Source organism: Typopeltis vanoorti, chromosome 16 (genome assembly GCF_054136105.1).
Source record: "Typopeltis vanoorti isolate ZY-2024b chromosome 16, IOZ_Tvanoo_1.0, whole genome shotgun sequence".
Taxonomy (NCBI): Eukaryota; Metazoa; Arthropoda; class Arachnida; order Uropygi; family Thelyphonidae; genus Typopeltis; species Typopeltis vanoorti.
In genome coordinates, this window is record NC_143564.1 from 29186094 (window position 1) to 29208755 (window position 22662).

At 38.7% G+C, this 22662-nt stretch overlaps 1 protein-coding gene across 2 annotated transcripts in view; it reads left to right on the forward strand.

The window, feature by feature from the left end:
- LOC150097912 (protein-tyrosine sulfotransferase 1-like) overlaps window positions 1-22662 on the forward strand; it is a 252976-nt gene that overhangs the window by 224545 nt on the left and 5769 nt on the right. For both annotated transcript variants that reach the window (XM_090406110.1, XM_090406112.1), the window contains one exon: window positions 1311-1564. In XM_090406110.1, the coding sequence (XP_090262236.1) occupies window positions 1311-1564 (254 nt within the window). The remainder of the gene's footprint in view (window positions 1-1310; window positions 1565-22662) is intronic.

A 22662-nucleotide genomic window follows, 5' to 3' on the forward strand; every position in this document is an offset into this window, starting at 1 on the left:
GCACCATGCTAAACCTTCACTACTCAAGGAAATCCGAGAACTCCACACAACGAAAAAAACCAAGATAGCGTGTCGGGGGGTTCGTAACCCTTTTATATGTTCACCCTATCGAAAAAAAAAAAAACTTCACTGTTCATCCGGCACCTGGATTTCTTGTCACATGACCTCACGACGTCCATTCTCTCTCCTGCTTGTTTATTCAACGTGCCAAGCACGCGACCACTTGGGTCAACAGACTGCTTCCCCCCCCCGAACTTCGAGCTCATTTTTCTTTTACAAGTTATTCTTACATTGAATTTAATATCAACACAAAACCATGACTCTCTTAATTTACACTTTATCTCTGATCTCTGGCAACTTTGCTTTATGCATATTTATCTAAATTCCCATTTTTTTTATTATAAAATCCTCCTTGAGCTGATTAATTATCTCTTTCTTCTTAAATTAATGTATTCAATATTTTCTAAATTTCACAACGATACCTACTTAGAAACAAGCATGTTTACTTAATTATTTTCCAGGGTTTATACTTCTTTGCTCGTTATACCACGATAAGTGGAAATTTAACATTCTTAACTTATCAGGGTATAACACCACTGAATATTGCATTTGGAAGAGGTGCCTATAAGGATCCCATAGAAGAGAGAGTAATTAGACTGATTAAATCCAACAATCGCTCGTTTCCCCCCCCCCCACACACACAAAGGCTTACATTTTCTATAAATATTTCTGTCATTGTTCATCTGAACTACTAGACACTATTTTCTCCATGCTATCTGCTAAAGCTTTTAAAACTAGTACAACACTATTAAATACTCTTCACAGTTCAGTGTAATCACTCCTTTGGTGATTACATTAGAGATGTGTGGGGTTTAAAAACTAGCTGATAAGCAAATAAGAGGAATATAACTGACACTGAAAAATATTCCATGCAGAGAGAACAAGGCATCATCCCTGAAAACTGTATAAGAGTGTGGACAAAAAATCTAGTCTTACCATCCTTCCAAGGATGACTAGATTTTCTGCCCACTCTCTCTCTCATGCAATTAGGATTAGATTTTTTGCTTTGAGGGTATGGAATTGGTTACCAGTGGTTGTGAGTGCTCTGTTAGTGGATCAGTTCAAGGAGAGGTATATTATTGTGTGAACAATAGTTAGAACAGATCTCCCACAATGAGTCTTTGACTTCATGGAGCTGCTCAAGTATTATTATTATTAATATATAAAATATTATTTTTCTATTTTATTTATTATTATTTTTCAGGTACCTGTTTGCCATAAAAGTGTTATTTGTATTCTAAATCCTGTAGGTGACTATCACTGGACTTGATCTGACTGACTATCGCCAATGCCTAAAAAAATGGAACATTGCTATCCAAGCAATGTTCACCCAATGCCAGCAGCTGGGATCTAACATCTGTCTTCCCATCTACTATGAGCAACTAGTCTTACATCCTCGAGATACTCTGGAACAAATTCTAGAGTTCTTAGAAGTATCATGGAATGAATCTGTGTTACATCATGATGAATTTGTTGAAAAACCTGGAGGAATCTCTTTATCGTTGTAAGCAACATAGAAATGTTGTAAATTTTATCTTAATCTTAATTGTAAAATTTACTTTTTTTGTGTGTGTCTTAATTCATAAAAGAAAAAAAAAAAGGATTTTAAATGTATGTTGAAAGTTTTTTTCACTTGGTTATGTTATAAATTAATGAGGCCAAGACATTATATTCTTAGTTTCATCCTTTATCCAAGCGTAAGTAAACAAAGTTTGAAGTAACTTGAAGTTACTTCATGCACAAACATTGTTTGCTTTTACTTGGATAAAGGATGAAACCAAGAATATAATTTCTTGGCCTCTTTAATTTACAGTACAGCCAAGTAGAAAAACTTTCAATATCCATCTCTAATCCAGAGTATTTTAGTAATAAGGGGTAACACCTTTTGACTAACTTGTATATGGAAACATGACTTCTGCATTACTTCTACCTTGGTATTACTTCTGGGTCTGACCCCCACTGATGATATTTAATAATATATGTCTTAGAATATATGTCGCGACGGGAGGAATCTTTATCTGGTCGATTTCAATCGATGGTGAGTTAGCCGATCTCATACGGAGGTAGCAGGGTTTTTTCTCCTGGAAACTCGGGTTTTTCATCCCGCATACATACAAATCGGCCCTTCAGAACACACGCAATTTACAGACAAAAATTACTAGTTGTGGTGGTGTTGGAGGTGGGCGGTAGATGGCGTTGATTCGTAGTAGAGGTAAGGTGTGGAGACAGTTGAAGATGTCCTCCCGCGATGAGTCTTCGGACTCCTTGGAGGTATCAGGAATAATAATAATATAATATAATAATATAATATCTTTGAGTTTGATTTCAGGGAGTAGAGCTGTTCTTCTTGGTGGCAGGTTTTCGCATGTCACTCAGTAGATCCACTGATGAAAAATTAATGAGTTTAGTAGTGATTCTTTTAGGTCACTCAGTGAGATTTAGAGTCACACTGTAGATCACTCAGAGTTTTTGGAGAGGTATCCCTGCACTTAAACACACCTCAATAAAAGCTTACACCACTATACTAACTCGCGCGGTTAGCCTAGTGGCTTTGCACTTCGCAACCATATGCCTGGGGAAGGAGTGTCCTAGGTTCGATTCCCGTCGGAGACGTGAGGAGCTGAAGGATCTTCCTCAGCCATAGCCAAGTTAGCCGGTCTTGGGCGCGGGCAGTAGGGTTTTTTCCGTCAGTTTATCTGGTGTTTTTCATCCCGCAAGCAGGCAAACCAGCCCCGTGAACACACAGGGATACAGCCAAGAATACCTTGAGGCATAGGAGTGACCATTCTATCCTCGTATTTCGGTTACGAAATCCAAGCATGCTTGGAAGGTTGTGGGCCTTAAAGGCCTGTTAAAGCCAGTGGGATAGATAGACTATACTAACTACTCTAGGCCTATGATGAAAACTCCTTCACTCTTTCATCTCAATGAAGGTCATAACCAGTCTTGGTAGTGGCCCATCCCATAATGCATACTATTATACTTGTCCATAAGGATATGTGCTTTGCACATTATTATTATTATTATTACGGGCAACTCCAGGATGTCTTTAGACTCATCGAGGGAAGACCCAAATCATGTTCATCACAACTATTCGACATTCATACAGTATCTATCATACCTTGCCTTAAACTCATTCACTGTCACAGCATCCACCACAGACTCTGGCAGCCCATTCCACTCATTCACCACTCTAAAAGTAAAGAACCCAGCTCTAACACCCTTACCAACCACACTTTTGCCCGGTTTCCATGGATGTCACTACTCCTCCCACAACCAGCCCTGTTCTCAAAAATATCTTCTGAATTAATTTTATAGAAAACCTTCAGTAATGTGAATGTCTCAATCATATCTCCCCTCCACCACCTATCAACCAATTTTTGCAATCCACAAATCCTCAACCTGTTCTCATAAGGTTCATTCCACAGACCTGCTATCATCTTGGTCACTCGCCTCTGGATCCTCTCAACCTCCTCCCCATCAAGAAGAAAACTAGGTGACCAAATCTGGGAACAGTAGTCGAGATGAGGTCTTATCAAGGCTCGATACAGAGGAACAGTAACCTGCTTGTCAACATGTTCTTCAGCAACCAAGTGGTTTGATGAGCTGATTTGGCCACTTTTGCAATGTCCCCCCCAAACTTCGACTCCTTATCCACCAACACTCTTAAATCTCGTGCCTCATCAATTTCCTGGAGTACAGTTCCACCAATGTAGTAAACTGCTGCTAATCTTTTCACCCCAAAATGTATAACCTTACATTTTGCCACATTAAATTGACATCCATTCTCCTTAGCCCAGACCTCCAATCTATCCAAATCATCCTGCAAAAGTTTGACATCATCTGCATTCACTATTGCCCTACCCAACTTTGCATCATCCACAAACAAATGAACTGTTCCTCTCAGATCCTTTCCTATATCATTTATGAACAAATTAAACAGCAGTGGTCCAAGAACAGATCCTTGTGGCACACCACTAGTCACAGGCCGTCTTGTGGACTCTACTCCTGAATAAACCACTCTCTGATATCTCTCCGTCAACCACCCTCCTATCCATCTCACCAACCCTATATCCATTCCCATATGCTGCATTTTACTGATTAGAATTCTATGTGGTATCCTGTCAAAGGCCTTAGCAAGGTCCAGTAGAATCACTGTAAACCCATTACCCTTATCCAGTTCAGCCGTCACTGTGTTATAATACGTGAGCAAGTTACTGAGGCATGACCTACCCTTCACAAAACCATGCTGTCCCCGATACAGTATCCCATTTTCATCTATCAAATCTTGTATTTTCCTCTTGACTATTTTCTCCAAGACCTTGATAACGATTCCTGTTATGCTGATTGGCCGGTAATTTTCAACAGCAGCCTTGGAACCACCTTCATGCTGCGGAACTATTTTCCCCTCTTTCCACCCCCTTGGGACTGACCCAGACCTGAGGCTCAAATTAAACAAAATGGTCAAGGGCACTGACAATTCTTTAGCCGCTTCATGTATGACACAAGCTGGTATACCATCCAATCCCACAGATGTATTGAAATTGAGGTTCTGTAATAGATTACTTACCTCTACTTCATTCATCACAATTCCAGTATAAGCTGTTGGTTCTCCCATTCCTGCAATGTCACCACCGGGATGATATACTCTTGCAAAGTGCTCACTCAGTAATTCCACTATATCGACTGATTCAGTTACCTCCCTACCCTCAGCATTTTTTAAAATCATTCTGCCATGAACATTTTCCCTTTTACTTGCAAAATATTGAAAAACTGTTTGGGATTCTCTTTAGCCTGCATGGCCAATTTTCTTTTGTAATCCGCTTTTGCTTTTCTTACCACCCTTGTTACCATCCTGGCCTGAGCTTTATACTGTTCCTGCACCTGCTGGTCACCTTTCTCCTTAAATTCCCTCCACAATTGTTTCTTTTTTTGCATCTCAAGCTTAATAGTGTTATTCATCCATTTAACCCCTACTTGATTTATTATTCGGACTCTTGGTATACAGTCAACCACTGCCTCCTGCAAACACTTCTTAACCACCTCCCATGCACTATCACCATCCAGCCCTTGCAGTTTTACATGCCATTGCACTGAGCCAAGCATACTCCTAAGCTTGTCATACTTACCAGCCTGGTAATTCCACATGTACCCTGTCTTAATTGTAAATTCCACTCCTTTAGCCACCTCCCAAGTCATGACCTTGTGATCACTCTCACCAACTGGTGGCAACATGGTCATGTTCATTACAGCCACATTCTCAAATGCAATTACTAGGTCAAGCACTCTCTGCCCCCTAGTATTTTCCACTACATGCTGTCGCAGATAGTTGTTCCTTAATAACTGAATAAAATCCAATTCCTTCCTCCCATGTTCCCTCTCCTCCTTCCAGTCAATGTTACCATAATTGAAATCACCCATAATAATTACTCTCCTTCCACTCATTTCTTCTATTTGCCTATGCATACTATCCCTACCATCTATTCCATCACCTGGTCTATAGCAGCACCCAATTGTATATTTTGTTCTGCTAGACTCTATCTCACACCAAATAGCCTCAAATGTGCTCTTTTCTCTATCCTGCAGTTCAACTTCTATACTCCTTGGCTGCAACTCATTAGCTATCATCAATAACACTCCTTCCCCTCCTTTTTATTCTCCCTGTCACTCCTGAACACGCTATACCCATCACATTCAATCCCACTAGCTTTATCATCTTCTGTCAGCCATGTTTCACTAATACCAACAACCTGTGGCCTGGAAGTGCTAACCAAGGCCAAAAACTCTTCCTTCTTGTTCCTAATACTCCTGGCATTAGTGTACATGAATTGCAGAAGCCCATTAGTCCCATTCCTACTTTGATGCCTTATACTAACTATCCCATTCTGATTTGTTGTCCTTTATACTCGCTCGGGCATATTATACTCATTCATACACTCAAATGCCTCCCTAAAGTCTGCATATCTACTCCCCCCCTTAATAAATCTAGTTTCCCTGAGTCTGTACATCCACTTCCACTTCATTCATCAACACCTTTTCAAGCCTCCGTACACCAAATCCATTCAAATGTAACCCATCCATCTTATATAAATCCTTTGGTCCATCGAACTCACTCCACACATCCACAAATTCCACACCACTCTCCATGCATAACCCACGCATAAAGTCATTGGAAATTATGGCCCTCCTTCTAAACACTTCACTGTCATACTGCGGCAAAATACTCACCATCCGTACTCTCTCACTCTTCTCTTTTGTTACCTCAAGTAATTTCCCTCACATCCTCTATCATTTCCATTTTGTCTTCTTTGAAATCATTTGTTCCTGCCACGACTATCATCTCTTTCACCCTCTGTTTTTGCACTCGAATAGATTCACTGACATCCTTTATGTTCGCACCCGGTTGGTACGATTTTGTCAAACTCTCAACTATTACACCTCTTAATAGCGAATCTCCATACAGCACTCGCTCCTTCATTTTATTTACGTTTACGAACATTCTCTTATTTTTTGTAACAGACTTTCACCGTTTATTAGTTGGTACGTTCAGTACACATTTTTCCATACGCTCCAGTTGCCACTTTGTCTGTGTATCGCTCCGCTCAACCGTGCGATTTCACTACTTGCATCTATCTCACCATTTTCATTATCATTTAAATCATCCGTTCGTTCTGTATTTCTACCTTCATTTACACTTTCAACGACGCTCTCACACCTATCTGATACTACCTCGCAATTCCTTATCACATTGCTATTTTCTATATTCTGACTTTCTTTAACAATATCACTCTAGTCACCCGAAACACACTTTAGATCCTCATTCTCCTTACACTGCACATATTAACTCCACTATCACCATCTAACCAGACTCCCACTGCTCTTCGCAACGCATACATCTCACAGACAGCATAAACTCTTTTATATCAAAACTCTTAAACAAATATGCCGACCTGGCCGCCATTTTTTTTTAATTGGTGCCATATGGACGCTATCTTATTTTAAAAATAATAATTAAAATAACATAGAAAACACATAAAAATCGCACGGACACACCAAGAAACAAAAAGCAAACAATACTACGTAAAATTCTAGTAAAATTGCCAATGATAACATAAAATACTACTAATCTTTTCATGAGCTCTCAACAAGCTGACAATCATATCAGTGTGACACCTACCGATCTAATTATGGGATACTAAAGCAATCGATGTGTAATTAGCTTCTACATACAAGTAGTCCAGTTGTGAAGTTACTTCACGTGCCAACTTGGTTTGCTTACGCTTGGATAAAAGATGAAACCGAGAATATAATTTCTTGGCATCTTTAATTTTTAAACCTAGAGTACATTAGTATCACGAGGTAAGGGTTAGACAATCCTAAATCGCTGATCCTAGATTCCAAACATGAAATTTTTTTGCAAGCCACTTTAAGTTTCCAATATATATTAGACAGGTGATCTCACACCAGGCAATGAAATTCATATATCATCTAAAAACATTCACAAACAGCAATGCTCACAGAGGAATTCAATTAGATTTATATATAACAAAACAAGAGAAATCAAAATGTTGTTGCTTTCTAAGTTACATAAAAGCAGAATGGTAGTCTCATTAACAAGAAGTAAAATTTACGTTCTTGTTAATGATGACTGAGTGGGTAGTGCATCTGCTCTCCAACCAATGGGTCAGCCAACCAGGCCATCATTAACAAGAATGTAAATTTTACTTCCTGTTACCATTCAACTTTTAGAACTTAGAAAGCAACAACATTTATAATTTCTCTTTTTTTTTCTCTTTTATTATATATGATTCTATTGGAATTTCAGATTGATTTTAGTTGAGCTTTGCAGCATGTATAAGCATTACTGATTTCTGCAAAAATCAATTTCAATTAGTCTTAGCTTTAATGATACTCACAACAAAGTAATAGTGTAAAACATGATACACAGTAATAAATTTACTGAAATTAGTGACAAATATTTTGTGTTGAAATTAATGTGTATCATAAGTATAGAACAGCCAAGCATTTAAAAAAAAAAAAACAATGCAGTACATACAACAGCAAGTGTCATGGCTAGAAGGATCATTAAATAGGCAGTGCCAGATTACCAAATAGGCAGAGTAGGCACTGGCCTACGAGCCTCATGACAACGGATCAAAATAATCCATCCATCCATACATCTTCAAAGCCCACCTTTCCTAATTGGATTGTGGGGTCAGCAGCTGCAAGAGGGACTTCCAATGGTCACGATCCTCCGCCACCAAGCTCAGGTGTCCTGGTGTGACTCCCAGACATGTCCACCCAAGGTTTTGAATATAATCTATCCAGTGAGTCCTTTGCCTTCCGCTTGGCAAAGAGGGGCTGCTGGGGGAGCCTCTCTTGTGGCATCCAGACCAGGTGCCCGTACCATCGTAACTGTGATCTCTCAACACGGAGAAGCAACGGTCGAGTATTGAGGGTTTCCCGAATAACAGAGCTTCTGACTCTATTGAGTCTTGTCAGCCCCACAACCCCTCGAAGGAACCTCATTTCAGCCCCTTGGATTCGTGTCTGCATTCTTTCGGTCATTATCCAGCTCTCATGACCATAAGTGAGGATGGGGACAGACTGTATTGAAGACATCCAGCTTTGCCTTCTGGCTTAACTCCCGCTTCAATACTACTGAATGGCCAAGCTCCCACAATATTGCACTTGCTGAGCCAATTCGAGTACCTAGCTCTATGTTCCACATTCCATCACTCGTGAATATGGACCCAAGGTATATAAACTTCTCCACCTGCCTCAGTGGGACTCCACTCACATGTAGAGTGCACTGGGATGGTTGTCTTGAGACCACAAATGTTTCTGTTTTGGCCACACTGATCTTCATCCCGGCTTCTGCACAAACAGCTACAAACCTATCCAGGGTCTGCTGGAGGTCATCTGTGGCAGAGCTAAGTAGAACTAGGTCATCTGCAAAAAGCAGACATCCAATGCTACATCTTCCAATTCTGACACACTCACTGCACCTATCAATCCAGTCCATAAATATTATGAAAAGGAGGGGTGACAGAACACACTCTTGGCGTAGACCAATGGAGACTGTGAAAGGTTCAGACTTTGTGCTGTTTACCCTGACACAAAACTCCAGGCATTCGTACAGGGACTTGATGGCAGCTAATAGTTGGCCATCCACTCCATACTCCTGTACTACTTGCCAAAGCTTATTCCGAGGAACCCGGTCATGTGCCTTCTCCAAGACCACAAAATGTGTAAACATTCTTGGCATATTCCCAAGATTTCTCAAAGATTTGCCTTAAAGTGAAGATTTGGTCAGTTGTGCTTCTACCAGGACAAAAGCCACATTATTCTTCTTGGAACTTTGACTCAACTATGCTACTGTACCTTCTTTCCAAGCACCTAGCATATAATTTCCAGGGCAGGCTGAGCATAGAGATGCCATGGTAGTTGCTGCAATCTCTCTGGTCTCTCTCTTAAAGACTGGTATTATTATGCCTGTCTGCCACTGCTTTGGTGCTTGCCCAGATATCCAAGCAGCCTGACACACTCGAGTCAGCCAGAGAACACCCTCAATTTAAGGCTTTTAGCATTTCAGGCCGAATTTCATCATCACCAGCAGCTCTGCCCGATTTTATTTCTAAATGGACCTCTTCTGCTGTGAGACTGGTCATCGCCCCGATCTGCACCTCTTGGACGTCCACATCTGCAAGGCCACCTGGATTAAGAAGGCTCTCAAAGTATTCCCTCCATCTGTGGAGGATATCCTTCTCTGTTGTTAAAAGTGCACCATCAGAGGCCTTAATTGCCCTTGCTGTGCACGATTTCCTCCCTCGAAGGCAGCAGATAGTCTGCCAGAATACCTTGTTTGTATTTGCATAGGATGAGTCTAATCTTTCTCCAAAGGATTCACACCTCGGTGTACTGGAAACGCATCTCAGGTGATCTGACCCTAAGCCATGTTAGGTAGGCCTCTTGGTTCCACCAAGGTGTCCTTTTCTCACTGCCCATTGCCACACCAAGCTGCTTTTTGCCACAGCATAAGAGTGCAGAGGCAGTGACAGTGGTTCTGAACATCTCCCACTCCTCCTCAACATCTGCAGTATGTCTGGGAATCTCTCTGAACCTGTAGATGTTATCTGTAAATTTCTTCCTCACAGCCTCATTTTCCAATGCCTCCCATTTCATGCAGTATAGCTGCTTAGGTCTACCAGTGTTGATGGTCAGTTGATTCTGTCCCTCTCCTCACACAAACATCCAGTACTGAGGAAAATAGGTCTGCTGAGACTATAAAGAAGTCAATCAGAGACCTTCGTCCAAGTGTATCCCTGTACCAGGTATACTTATGGACTTCTCGGTGCTGGAAAAAGGAATTCATTATGGATAAGCTGTGTGCCACAGAAGTCCAATAATTTCAACCCATTTGCGTTAAGGTCAGGGTCTCCGTTCCTCCCAACCACATTCCTTCATGTCTGGTCATGTGTTCCAACATGTGCATTGAAGTCACCCATTAGCAGGACTGATTTCATGGCTGCCATCCTGTCAAAAGCAGCATCCACTTCCTCTAAGAAGGCAGAGTATTCTGACTCCAGATTAGGTGTATAGGCTTGCACCACAGCCAAGTTGTGGTTTTTCATCTGGAACCTTAAAACACATACCTGTCTCCCCAATGGGATCCACTCAGCAACACAGTCTGATAGCTGGGGGCTTGTATCCCCACACCTGCCTGAGAAGACGTTGTCGGGCTCACACCAGAGTAGTAGAGCTCCAACCCCTCATCCAGGTCAACAGTTTCAGAGCCTCTCCTCTTGGTCGAAGAAAGCCTGACTAAATCTAGTTAATAGTCTTTTCCTTTCCTGTCAGAGAAAAGCTGTTCCAGTTGCCTAAAGCCATAGTCTGGTGCTGTTGTCATTTCCATCCTTTTGCAGAACCATTTCTTTGTGCCGCCCCTAAACACCTCCACAAACAGGTAACGGCCCCATTGATGGAGTTTCCTCTAGCAAAGTGCTGAGGAATGGTGTCTAAGGGAGACTAACATATTTTTCAAATGGGTCCTTCTGCCTAAAACCTGGATGTGCCCCTTGGTAACCCACAACGGACGATGCGGTATGACCATTATATGATGACCTGACAATGTTGCAGTGTTTGGTAGTGCCCTATTAGCACTACTGCCTTGGTTCGGGGCTACTCAGGTTTACCCTCATTGCAACTAGCTTACATATCTGCAAGCCGTTCCGCTATCCACCACCTGCAGACCCGCCCAGGGATCAAAATAATATTATTAAAAATGGACTTACTTTTTGTTTAATAATTGTTAATGTATGTTTTGTGTAATAAAATGGATTGGTTTATTAAAAATGTTGGTTGGTAAAGTTAAAAATGTATTAGGAGATAATTCGTGAGGGGGGGGGATTTCAACTACCTAGGGACCTCTACAGAGTTTAATCTGGCACTGTAAATAGGTGATTAATCTCCCAAAATTTTGAGATTGAAAGGCAATCATTCTTTCAATCAAACTTTGAGGCATAGAAATCACTGCAGGTGTGAGACTATTTTTAGAATAGGCATTAGCTATGAAGCACTCCCCAACCTCAACAATTATGGCTGCATTAATTTGCCAAAGCTCTAGGAGACTATCATTCTAAGACCACATTTGCCCTATCTTTTCTGAATTAACTTCCTTTATCTGGTCCCTTAAAGGGCATGTTAGAACATCAGTTCCTTTTCAGTAACAATTTGAATAGTTTTCTACAACTTTCTAATTAAATGCTACCTCTCTACAGATTTGTAATTGTGCTCTGAGGATGCTTTGGATATCAGCAAATTATTAGTAAGTTCAATAAATGGTTTATTTTTCTCTGGTATTGTTCATACTGTGAAGCATAAACAATGCACATTTATTTAATATTTATTTTGTGACACAACATCCTGTTTGTGGATTCATCACTTCATTCCAATGTACACACTTGCAACAAATTGACAGTTTCAATTGAATATGCATGTCTTGGAAAATCGCAGTCAAGTGGATTTTTTTTTAATATGTTTCAAAAGAAAAATCAAAGTAGATATCCACTACCTTTCCTTTTCTCTAGTAATTTTATGTGGGAATTCAGATGCTTTATTTTTTGAAAAAACTTTCTGGTTAACTAAAAAAAATCTAGTCTTCTAGATGTTTGAGATAACAGTTTTTCAGTGAGGAAAGTGGCAATTGCTCACTGCCCATCTCTGCACTCTGTGTGTATGTTTTATTTTATCTTTTTTGGAATAAACAGGTGGTGAGGCTCATAAGAGAGGAGTATAAAGAGACAGTCAAAGCTGACTTCTTCTTTTTTTTTTGAAAATCTCTGTTTTTATCAGAAAATGAGAAAAACTTAAGAGCATTATATTTGGAGAAGGTGCTTATACCAGACATCATTTTCTTGTGATATCTGCAAGTCTATAAAACAGAATGTTCTACTATGATGTATTCTACTTTTTACCAGTATCTTTATTTCAAATAAAGCACTGCAGGCAAGAGAATTCAATTTGTGCTTTTAGTCAGATTCATGCTGACTAAAATCATATGGGAGGTTTGGATTTCTAGCTTAGAAGAGGATCCCTTCCATAAGAATGCTTAAAAATCTTAGAGTGCACCTGGATTGTGTCCTGTGTTGACAAGATTTAATGATATTATTAAATTACATAATCAGAATTGGATTTATGCATAAGCTAGACAAGCACCTATCAACCAGACCAACACTTCCATAACAAGGCTACTAAATGAATATTCATCATCCTCAATATCAACCGTAATTTCTCATTGTATTCTATGAAATGCCTTGGAAAAATATAGAAAAGTCACCATTTAAGCATCTTCTTCACCTCGGTTCAAATATTCTCATCATTTTATTATACAGTATAACTAAATCAGCAAATCAAGACTTCCCTTAACCCATGCTGCTTTATTGGAATTTGTGTTCCTTTCTATTTGTATGCTATTTCAGCCTTTAACATCTTAACTACAATGCTTGTTACACACAAACTAGAATATAATTTGATACCAATGACATGGATTTATGTCAAGCAGTGGCACTATTTTTCTTTCCTTCCACTTTTCTTGGAATGTTTCTGCCATACCTTTCATTCAACAATGACAACTCCTTTGTACAATATCTAAATATAATATATTGTGTGGTGATATTAAAATTTCAGACACTTTCACATTCCTTAGCTGCCAGTCTCTCACCCCATGCCCCCCTCCCGTTATTCAACACACTACTTCCCTCACAACGTGAAGTCACTGAATATTTTCAGCAGATGTGTCTTATGTATCATCTAAAGGTAGTCTTCCATATTCACTCTTTTTTTCTCCAAATAAATATAAAATTCTTTAGGATTTCATATTGATGTCTCAGAAAATCTTTTTTCATGTGCCAATTTCTTCCCTTCTCACTATACTTGTTACTTTCCTAACCTATACCATACTCTTTGTTCTGCTGAGGGAGAAGTGGCTGTTCTTTGTTTCATTCATAACATCTTTCTCAGCAGTTTCTGCATAACAGTCTAGACGGGCTTTATCTATACATATAATGAGATCTTTTTTTTTTTTTTTAACTCATTTCTTTTTAATAGTTTTCTTTCAAATTAATCTAGTATTTGTCAGGTTATCAAATGTAAAATTTGATCATTTTGATGACCTGACAAATACTAGATTAATTTGAAAGAAAACTATTGAAAAGAAATGAGTAATAATGCAAACTTAATTATATAGTATTCTGTATACCACTTCATGGTACACATCTTGAAATGATAATGACAATAATAACAGTAGTAATTCTAAGCAAAAGAGCTGCAAAATCTATATCAGTGCTGTTTATTAGCAACAGTAGTTAAGAACAGGAAACTATTCGTCTTTTGCTTGAATGCCTGGAAATTATATTCTTGATATTAATTTTTTTTTATAATATAGTGAAAAGGAATGCTGTTTTCTTACCTTTTCACTTAAAAAATGCAATATATATATATATATATATATATAGTATTTTTTTTAAAATGGGATAAAAGCATAAAACTCCTGTAAGCATACAAAACAGGTAAGAAGACATAACATTCCTTTTCACTATGACTGCAAAATTTTTTTTCAAACAACTCTTGTATAGAATAATCTATCTTCAAGTCTGACTCATTTTGTTAGTCAGACTGTTCTAAAGAGAGAAGTAAATGAAAAGAGGATCAGTGAGAAGTTAGTTTAGTAGGTAGATTTGAAGAAGGTGTACTACGAGTGGATGTTAATTAGCAACTGTTTTGTTTTTGCCAACTTAGAGTAAAGTGGAGGAATGATATGACATAATGACTGTAAAAGGTAGCTTTATTTCTTTATATCAACATAACTGTATTGCACTCTAAAATGAAACCAGAACTATTTAGTTTCTTTTGGCTGATTTCTTCATTCAGTGGACCATATCCTCCTTGAAGATCCATTGGCCTATTTCTGCTATTGAAAAAAGTATGTTTGGAGTCAAGTTTTGGCAGTCACACTGCTTTAGAATCTTAAAGGAAACAATTCCAGAGATTCCAAATCCAAAGAAACTTTTCTAGGCTTTTTTTGTAAGCTCCAAACAAATTAATTGAAACTAAAATAGCCACAAGAACATATTTTTATGTTAGAATTAAAATTAACTTATTTGCTTCATAAAGAGGTGGATGTGGGGGTAAGAGAAAAAATATGATTTACTTCAGATTATACAGTATATCAAATCATCTTATCCAGTATTAAATCAACATGTTTACTGTGCATGCATGCATGTATGTATGTATGTTTGTTTGTGGACAGCTTGTAGCTTGAAATATTCTGATTTTGAGGAGAAAATTATTTCTTTCTTACAAAGATGTTAGCTATCATGTAATGTTTTGAACAGCCCTTATGATCTCATTTTTTGCAAGTTATGCTATCTAAAGTGGAAAATTCTTTATCATAGCATGAAATTAATTATACTATAGATAGTTTTTGGAATATTGACCAGAAATTCTGCAAACAAAAAACTATGTTCAATGTGGTTGAAATTATATAGTATATATCCTATACATAAAAAAAAATGATTTTTTTTTTTGGTCATTTTAAAATACTTTTTTATGTGTATAACTAACTATATTTCTTTCCAAGTTATTATAGCATATTGACATAAAAACAGGGAAAGCTTGTGTGTCAGCAGGTGAAGTGGATTGTTGATCTTAAACAATGAGAACAGAGATGGCAATAGAAGAACTGGGTTTTTAATGTTGTTAGTGCAGTAAAAATATTAAAAACTGAGAAGTTATCCTATTTGAATATCAGGTACTTTCCTTGGGAAAGTTCAGATAGTGGGAAAATGAGAGATGTTTACCATCAGCTTTCCTATAATACTTTGAAGTGATTGTTAGCATAACTGAGATATTAAGAGAACCGTGGTTCCTGTTAAGGGAACCACTCTTTGAGGCATCAAGTTGAATAGTTTTCCTCTAACTATGGCATTATGACCATATTATGCTCTATGTCATGATTAATGAAAGAGATATGCAGTTAGTCACTGCTGTGGTGCTTGCATATTGTATAATCTTGAATTTTCTTCTAGTCTGTGAATGTCTCCTATGAACAGATATTCCATAGGAACAAAAAATGTTAGATATCCTAGATATTTTTGGAAAGGGTTATCTTTCAGATATCTCAAAAAGTTGCATATTTTCTGGATAGACACATAAGCTCACTGACCAGAAGAAATTTTGAGATTGTACAGCATGTGGGCATTGCAGCAGTGCTGCTCATAACAGGAATGACTAATTATGACAGAGCATAATGCGATGGTTAGATGGAGGTTGTTCATCTTGATGTTTTAAACAGTGGCCCTTAACAGGAATCTTTTCAGATTCCATGAAGGTGCTTGCATAATAATAATGATAGAGGAAATGGTTCAGCACTTGGTTATTGGGGGAGGGGGGAGAACAAGAGGCCATCCCTTGAAGTTGAATAAAGGTGTGGTTAGTAGGGGTGTGAAGATTAGATTTTTGGCTTGGAATGAAAGTTGTGAATCAGTGGAATGGGTTGACAAAATCCACTGTGAGTGCTTGTCTGGTTAATGGGTTCAAGAAGAGGTATGATAGAGAGTATTGTTGATGATAGCTGATGAGCTCCAGCCAAGGAGAATAGAAGTTGAATTGCAGGATAGAGAAAAGAGCACATTTGAGGCCATTTGGTGTGAGATTGTGGCTAGCAGAACTAAATATACAATTGGGTGCTGCTATAGACCAGGTGATGGAAAAGATGGTGGTGACAGTATGCACAAGCAAATAGAAGAAATGGGTGAAAGGAGGGTGATTATTATGGGAGATTTCAACTATGGTCGCATTGATTGGAGTGAGGAGAGGACACACGGGAGGAAGGAACTGGATTTTATGCGGTTATTAAGGGATAACTATCTGCGACAGCATGTAATGGAAAATACTAGGGGTCAGAGAGCGCTTGACCTAGTAATTACATCTGAGGATTTGGCTGTAACAAATATGACCACATTGCCACCAATCGGTGAGAGTGATCATAGGGTCTTAACTTGGGAGGTGGCTAAAGGTGTAGAATTTTCAATTAAGACAGGGTACATGCGGAATTATCGGGCTGGAAAGTATGACAAGCTTAGGAGTTTGATTGGTTCAGTGACATGGCATGTACAACTGCAAGGACTAGAAGTTGATAGTGCATGGGAGGTAGTTAAGAAGTGCTTGCATGAAGCAATGGCTGACTGTATACCTAGAGTCCGAATAATAAATCAAGTAGGGGTTAAATGGATGAATAACACCATTAAGCTTGAGTTGCAAAAAAAGAAACAACTATGGAGGGAATTTAAGGAGAAGGGTGACCGGCAGGCACATGAACAGTATAAAGTGCAGGCCAGAAGGGTGACGAGTGTGGTAAGAAAAGCAAAAAAGGATTACGAAAGAACATTGGCCATGCAGGCTAAAGAGAATCCTAAACAGTTTTTTAGATATGTAGCAAGTAAAAGGAAAAATGTACATGGCAGATTGATTTTAAAGAATGCCGATGGTAGGGAGGTAACTGAATCAGTTGAGATAGTTGAGTTACTGAGTGAGCACTTTGCAAAAGTATATCATCCAGGTGGTGACATTGCAGAAACGAATAAACCAGTAGATTATACGGGAATTGTGGTTAAAGAAGTGGAGGTGAGTAGTCTATTGCATAACCTCAATGTCAATACATCTGTGGGATTGGATGGTATACCAGCTCGTGTTGTACGAGAAGAAGCTAAAGAATTGTCAGTACCCTTGACCATTTTGTTTAATTTGAGTCTCGGGTCTGGGTTAGTCCCAAGCGGGTGGAAAGAGGGGAAAATAGTTCCACTGCATAAAGGTGGTTCCAAGACTGCTGTTGTAAATTACCGACCGATTAGCACATCAGGAATCATTGTCAAGGTCTTAGAGAAAATAGTCAAGAGGAAAATACAAGATTGGATAGAAGAAAATGGGATACTGTATCGGGGACAGCATGGTTTTGTGAAGGGTAGGTCATGCCTCAGTAACTTGCTCACATATTATAACACAGTGACGGCTGAACTGGATAAGGGTAACGGGTTTACGGTGATTCTACTGGACCTTGCCAAGGCCTTTGACAGGATTCCACATGGAATTCCAATCAGTAAATTGCAGCATATGAGAATGGACATAGGGTTGGTGAGATGGATAGGAGGGTAGTTGACGGAGAGATATCAGAGAGTGGTTTACTCGGGAGTAGAGTCCACAAGACGGCCTGTGACTAGCGGTGTGCCACAAGGATCTGTTCTTGGACCACTGCTGTTTAATTTGTTCATAAATGATATAGGAAAGGATCTGAGAGGAACAGTTCATTTGTTTGCAGATGATGCGAAGTTGGGTAGGGCAATAGTGAATGCAGATGACGTCAAAATTTTGCAGGATGAATTGGATAGATTGGAGATCTGGGCTAAGGAGAATGGATGTCAGTTTAATGTGGCAAAATGTAAGGTTATGCATTTTGGGGTGAAAAGATTGGCGGCAGTTTACTGCATTGGTGGAACCGTGCTCCAGGAAATTGATGTGGCACGAGATTTAGGAGTGTTGGTAGATAAGGAATTGAAATTTAGGGGACACATTGCAAAACCACAGTCACATTGCAAAAACACTGTCACAGCATCCACCACAGACTCCCTGAGTCTGTGGTGGATGCTGTGACAGTGAATGAGTTTAAGGCGAAGTATGATAGATACTGTATGAACGTCAAGTAGTTGTGATGAATATGATTTGGGGCCTCCCTCGATGAGTCTAATGACTCCCTGGAGTTGCCAGTAATAATAGTAATAATAGACTGTGTGGGTCTCCCATGATGAATCTTCAGACTCCATGAAGGTGCCTGTACAATAATAATTCCATGATTCATCCATTTCACCTTCTCTCTATTTTATCCTTCTGATCTTAGAAACATAAGTGTGACATTATGAGTAACTAATCTCAAACCCAATGTCAATTAATGATTTCTCTCTCTCTCTTTCACACATTCAACTAATCATGTCAAGGTAGATCACCAATCTATTTCACGAATTCATGTTCTCAGTTTCTGTAATTCACACTTCTTTTGCTCAAAAGGTTACACCTCCCATATCAAAATCACATGATCACTCACAATTGGTGCCATCATTGGTGACTTCTATTGTCATAGTGTTTAAACATTAAATCCAACACTCCTGTGTTCTGCTTCCACCACATGTTGTGTAAGGTAGTTATCCCTAATCATTTCCCTTACAAATATTACACCTTGCTTCTGCAGTTAAATTCTGTCATTATCTATATGAACATTTCAGAATCACCTCTCTTTACATTTCTTGATCTACAGCAACCTCAAACTAAATATCTAAAATTCCTGCTCCTCATACCTAATGGCCCCAAAGCTGCTTAACTGAAGTTCCATAGGCTCAGTGAGAGAACTTAACTCCCTTCCCTCTCAACATATCTATTCCATCATATTCTAGTCCAGTCAGTATATCATACTCTGTTAACCAAATCTCATTTACCGATGATTTGTAGGCGAACTAATTTTATCAATGCCATAAGGGTCAAAGCTGTATAACTGAGAGGAGACCTCCACATAGCCTTTAAAGGAATGCAGAGAACCGACCAGGGCTTCTGACATAATGTCCAATCCTCACCTTCTCGTGGTGCACCCTGTTGGGTATCTACTTTGATACTGAACGAACGAGGATGGGCTGGCAATTTGGGATTTAGCTGACCAAATTGTATTCTTATTGGTTAAACCAAAATAAAAAATGATGGTACAACATGACAAAATTTCATGCCGGCTGGGGCGTTGCCCGGTTAAACAAGGCCCCCGTTGTTTTCGCCAGGGAACCAGGGCGAACACCGAAAAGTCAGCTACTGGAACAAATCTGAAAACAAACCCCAACTCAACATTACCAGAGTTAAAGATCGGTACTATCAACGTAAGAAGCCTGAATAGCAAAGAAATGGAGCTAGCTGAGGAATTAGATAAGTATCAGATCGACATAATAGGGGTGACTGAAACAAAAAAGACCAAAACTGGTGAGATCTTTCTGAGCAATAAATACAAAATGTTATATTCAGGCAATGACAATCAAGGAAAAGAAGGAGTAGCCATAGTAATCAACACAAAATACGAGGCTAATCTTCTTGAATGGCAGTCAGTCTCAAGTAGAGTAATGTGGCCAAATATGAGAATGGGGAAATGGACAATGAGACTTATTTGTGCCTATGGTCCCACAGAAGGTTCTACTAAGGTAGAAGTGGAGGAATTTTTTGAGGCTTTAGAAAAAGCAACTGACACAATGAAAAAGGAAAAGTTGGTCCTTGTTGGGGATCTAAATAGTAGAGTAGGAAATGATTGTGAGACATACAAAAATATTTTGGGAAAATTTGGAGAAAAGAGCAAAGCTAATAATAATGGCAAATACCTGTTGGATTTCTGCTCAGGACATGGACTGGTTATTACTAACACCATGTTCCAACATAAAAATGTGCACAAATTCACATGGAGAGAAGAGGCTAGGAATAAGAAAAGTCTCATTGACTATGTTATTGTTGATAGTGATGTTTTCTCCCTGGTGCAGGACACCAGAGTGTACAGAGGATTTGAAATTGGAAGTGATCACTATTTAGTCTTGAGCAGGATAAAATTGAATTTCATACTGAAAAGAATAACATGTAAGAAAGTTTTAAAGCGAATAAAAGTTGAGCAGCTCTCAGATGTGAACTGTAGACTAAAATACAGAAATATTATTGAAAAGAAAATGAAAGAGTTTGAGAACAGGAATCAAACCTTGGAGATTCAGTGGCAAACTCTGAAGGAAACATTGATTGATTCTGCCAGAGAGGCATGTGGTGAGGTTGTTTGCAAGGATAAAAAAATCAGAACTCCGTGGTGGACACAGGAAGTTAAAGAGGCAGTGAAGGAAAAGAAGAAAGCATATCAAAAGTTCCTCACAAATAAGTCAGCTTTTACTCTTACAGAATACAGAGACAAATGTAAGAAAGCTAAACAGTGTGTAAAACTAGCTAAACAAAAGTCATGGGAGGACTTTGGCAAGAATATAGAAAATAAATATCAAGAAGATGGCAAAATATTCTGGAGGTTGTTGAAGAAGCTTAGGAATGGAGGAAAGAGTGCTGTAAAAGGAATTAGAGATGATAAAGGTGAAATGAAAACAGGAGAAAAAGATATAATTGAAGTATGGAGTAATTACTTTGAAAAACTGCTAAATGAAACAAGCAGTGATGACAGCATAGTGATAAAAAACACTGACCAGGCATGCAGTCAGGAATACATATCCATACTTGAAGTAGAAAAAGCCGTCAAAGGCTTGAAATGTGGAAAGGCAGCAGGAGTAGATGCTATTCGACCAGAAATGCTGAAGTATGGTATAAAAGTGGTGCAGTGGCTGCACTGCATCGTTCAGAAAACTTGGAGAGAGGGACGAAATCCTGATGATTGGAGTAGAGCTCTAATAGTACCCATATATAAAAAGGGAAATAAAACTGAATGTGAGAATTACAGAGGTATTTCCCTACTGAGTGTTCCTGGCAAGATCTATGCAAGTATACTTGAGAAACGGTTGAGAGGAATTGTGGAAGAAAAGCTTGGTGAAGAATAAACTGGATTCAGGCCAAATAGAGTCTGTCAGGATCAGATCTTCACTTTACAACAAATTGTTGAGAAAGCATGGGAATATAACAAAGATCTGTATTTAAGTTTTGCCGATCCGGAAAAGGCATATGACAAGGTACCAAGAGAGAAGCTATTCAATACGCTGCAGTTACATGGTCAATGGGGCATTATATCAAGCAATACTTAGTCTTTATTTGAGTTGTGAGTCAGCAGTTAGAATTGAAGGAAGTACAGGAAGATGGTTTAATGTTAAATCTGGTGTGAGACAAGGATGTACATTATCCCCTCTGTTATTCATTATCTATATGGATCACATTATGAAGGAATGTGGTATTAAACCTGATATCAAAATTGGAGATGTTAATGTCAGCTCTATGCTTTATGCGGATGATGTTATACTTCTAAATAAATCCACTACAAGTCTGCAAGATTCTCTGACTAAATTGAATAGCTGTTGTAATAGATATGGTATGAAGGTCAGCAATAAAAAGACAAAGACAATGAAAATAGGCAGAATCATTGAAAATGTCAACTGTGCTGTGAATGGAGAACCTGTGGAACAAGTAAAACATTTCAGCTACTTAGGCACAATTTTTACTGAAGATGGTAAACTAAATATAGAAATAGACAACAGAATCAGCAAAGTTGGTTTCGTGGGAAGTCAATTGAATAAATTCATATGGAATAAGAAAGATATTAGTCGGAACACTAAATTAGCTGTATACAAGACTGTGTTCAAACCAATTTTAACTTATGGATCTGAGAGCTGGGTCAGAAGTAAAACACTTGACCAAAGACTAGAAACTGCAGATATGAGAGTCCTGAGAAAGATTAGAGGCGTGAACAGATGGCATCAATGGCAATATCATATTAAAAATGAGGATATTAGGAAAGAACTTGACATTGTCATCATCCAGGAATGCATTAGCAGAGCTAATCTCAGATGGTATGGTCACTTAAATAGAATGGGAGAGGAAAGATTAGCAAAACAAGTGTTCTCTGCCAGGTTGGCAGGAAAATGACCCAGAGGAAGACCAAGATATAGGTGGATTGATACGGTACAAAGTGCCTTAGATGATAGAAATATAAGATCTGATAATGTTGGAGTCTTGACAAGTAACAGACTGATTTGGAGGAAAATTGTAGATAGGAAGTTAGTAATGATGTAATTTTTTCATGTAGTACTGTCATATCCTGTACACCCCTTGAGGGTACATGGCAGGAATTTGATGATGATGATGATGACAAAGCTTACCCCTCTATTCCTAATGCTCCTTGCACTGCTGGATTAGAATGATAGTTTATGTAGATTCTCTTTCTCCTCACAATTCTTTAGCCAACTTTACTGTGTCCACTGAGGCAATCTTTAAAGCTTTACTGCATACCACTACTGAACATATCACCCTTTTCTTAATAGCTTACACTCAAATCCT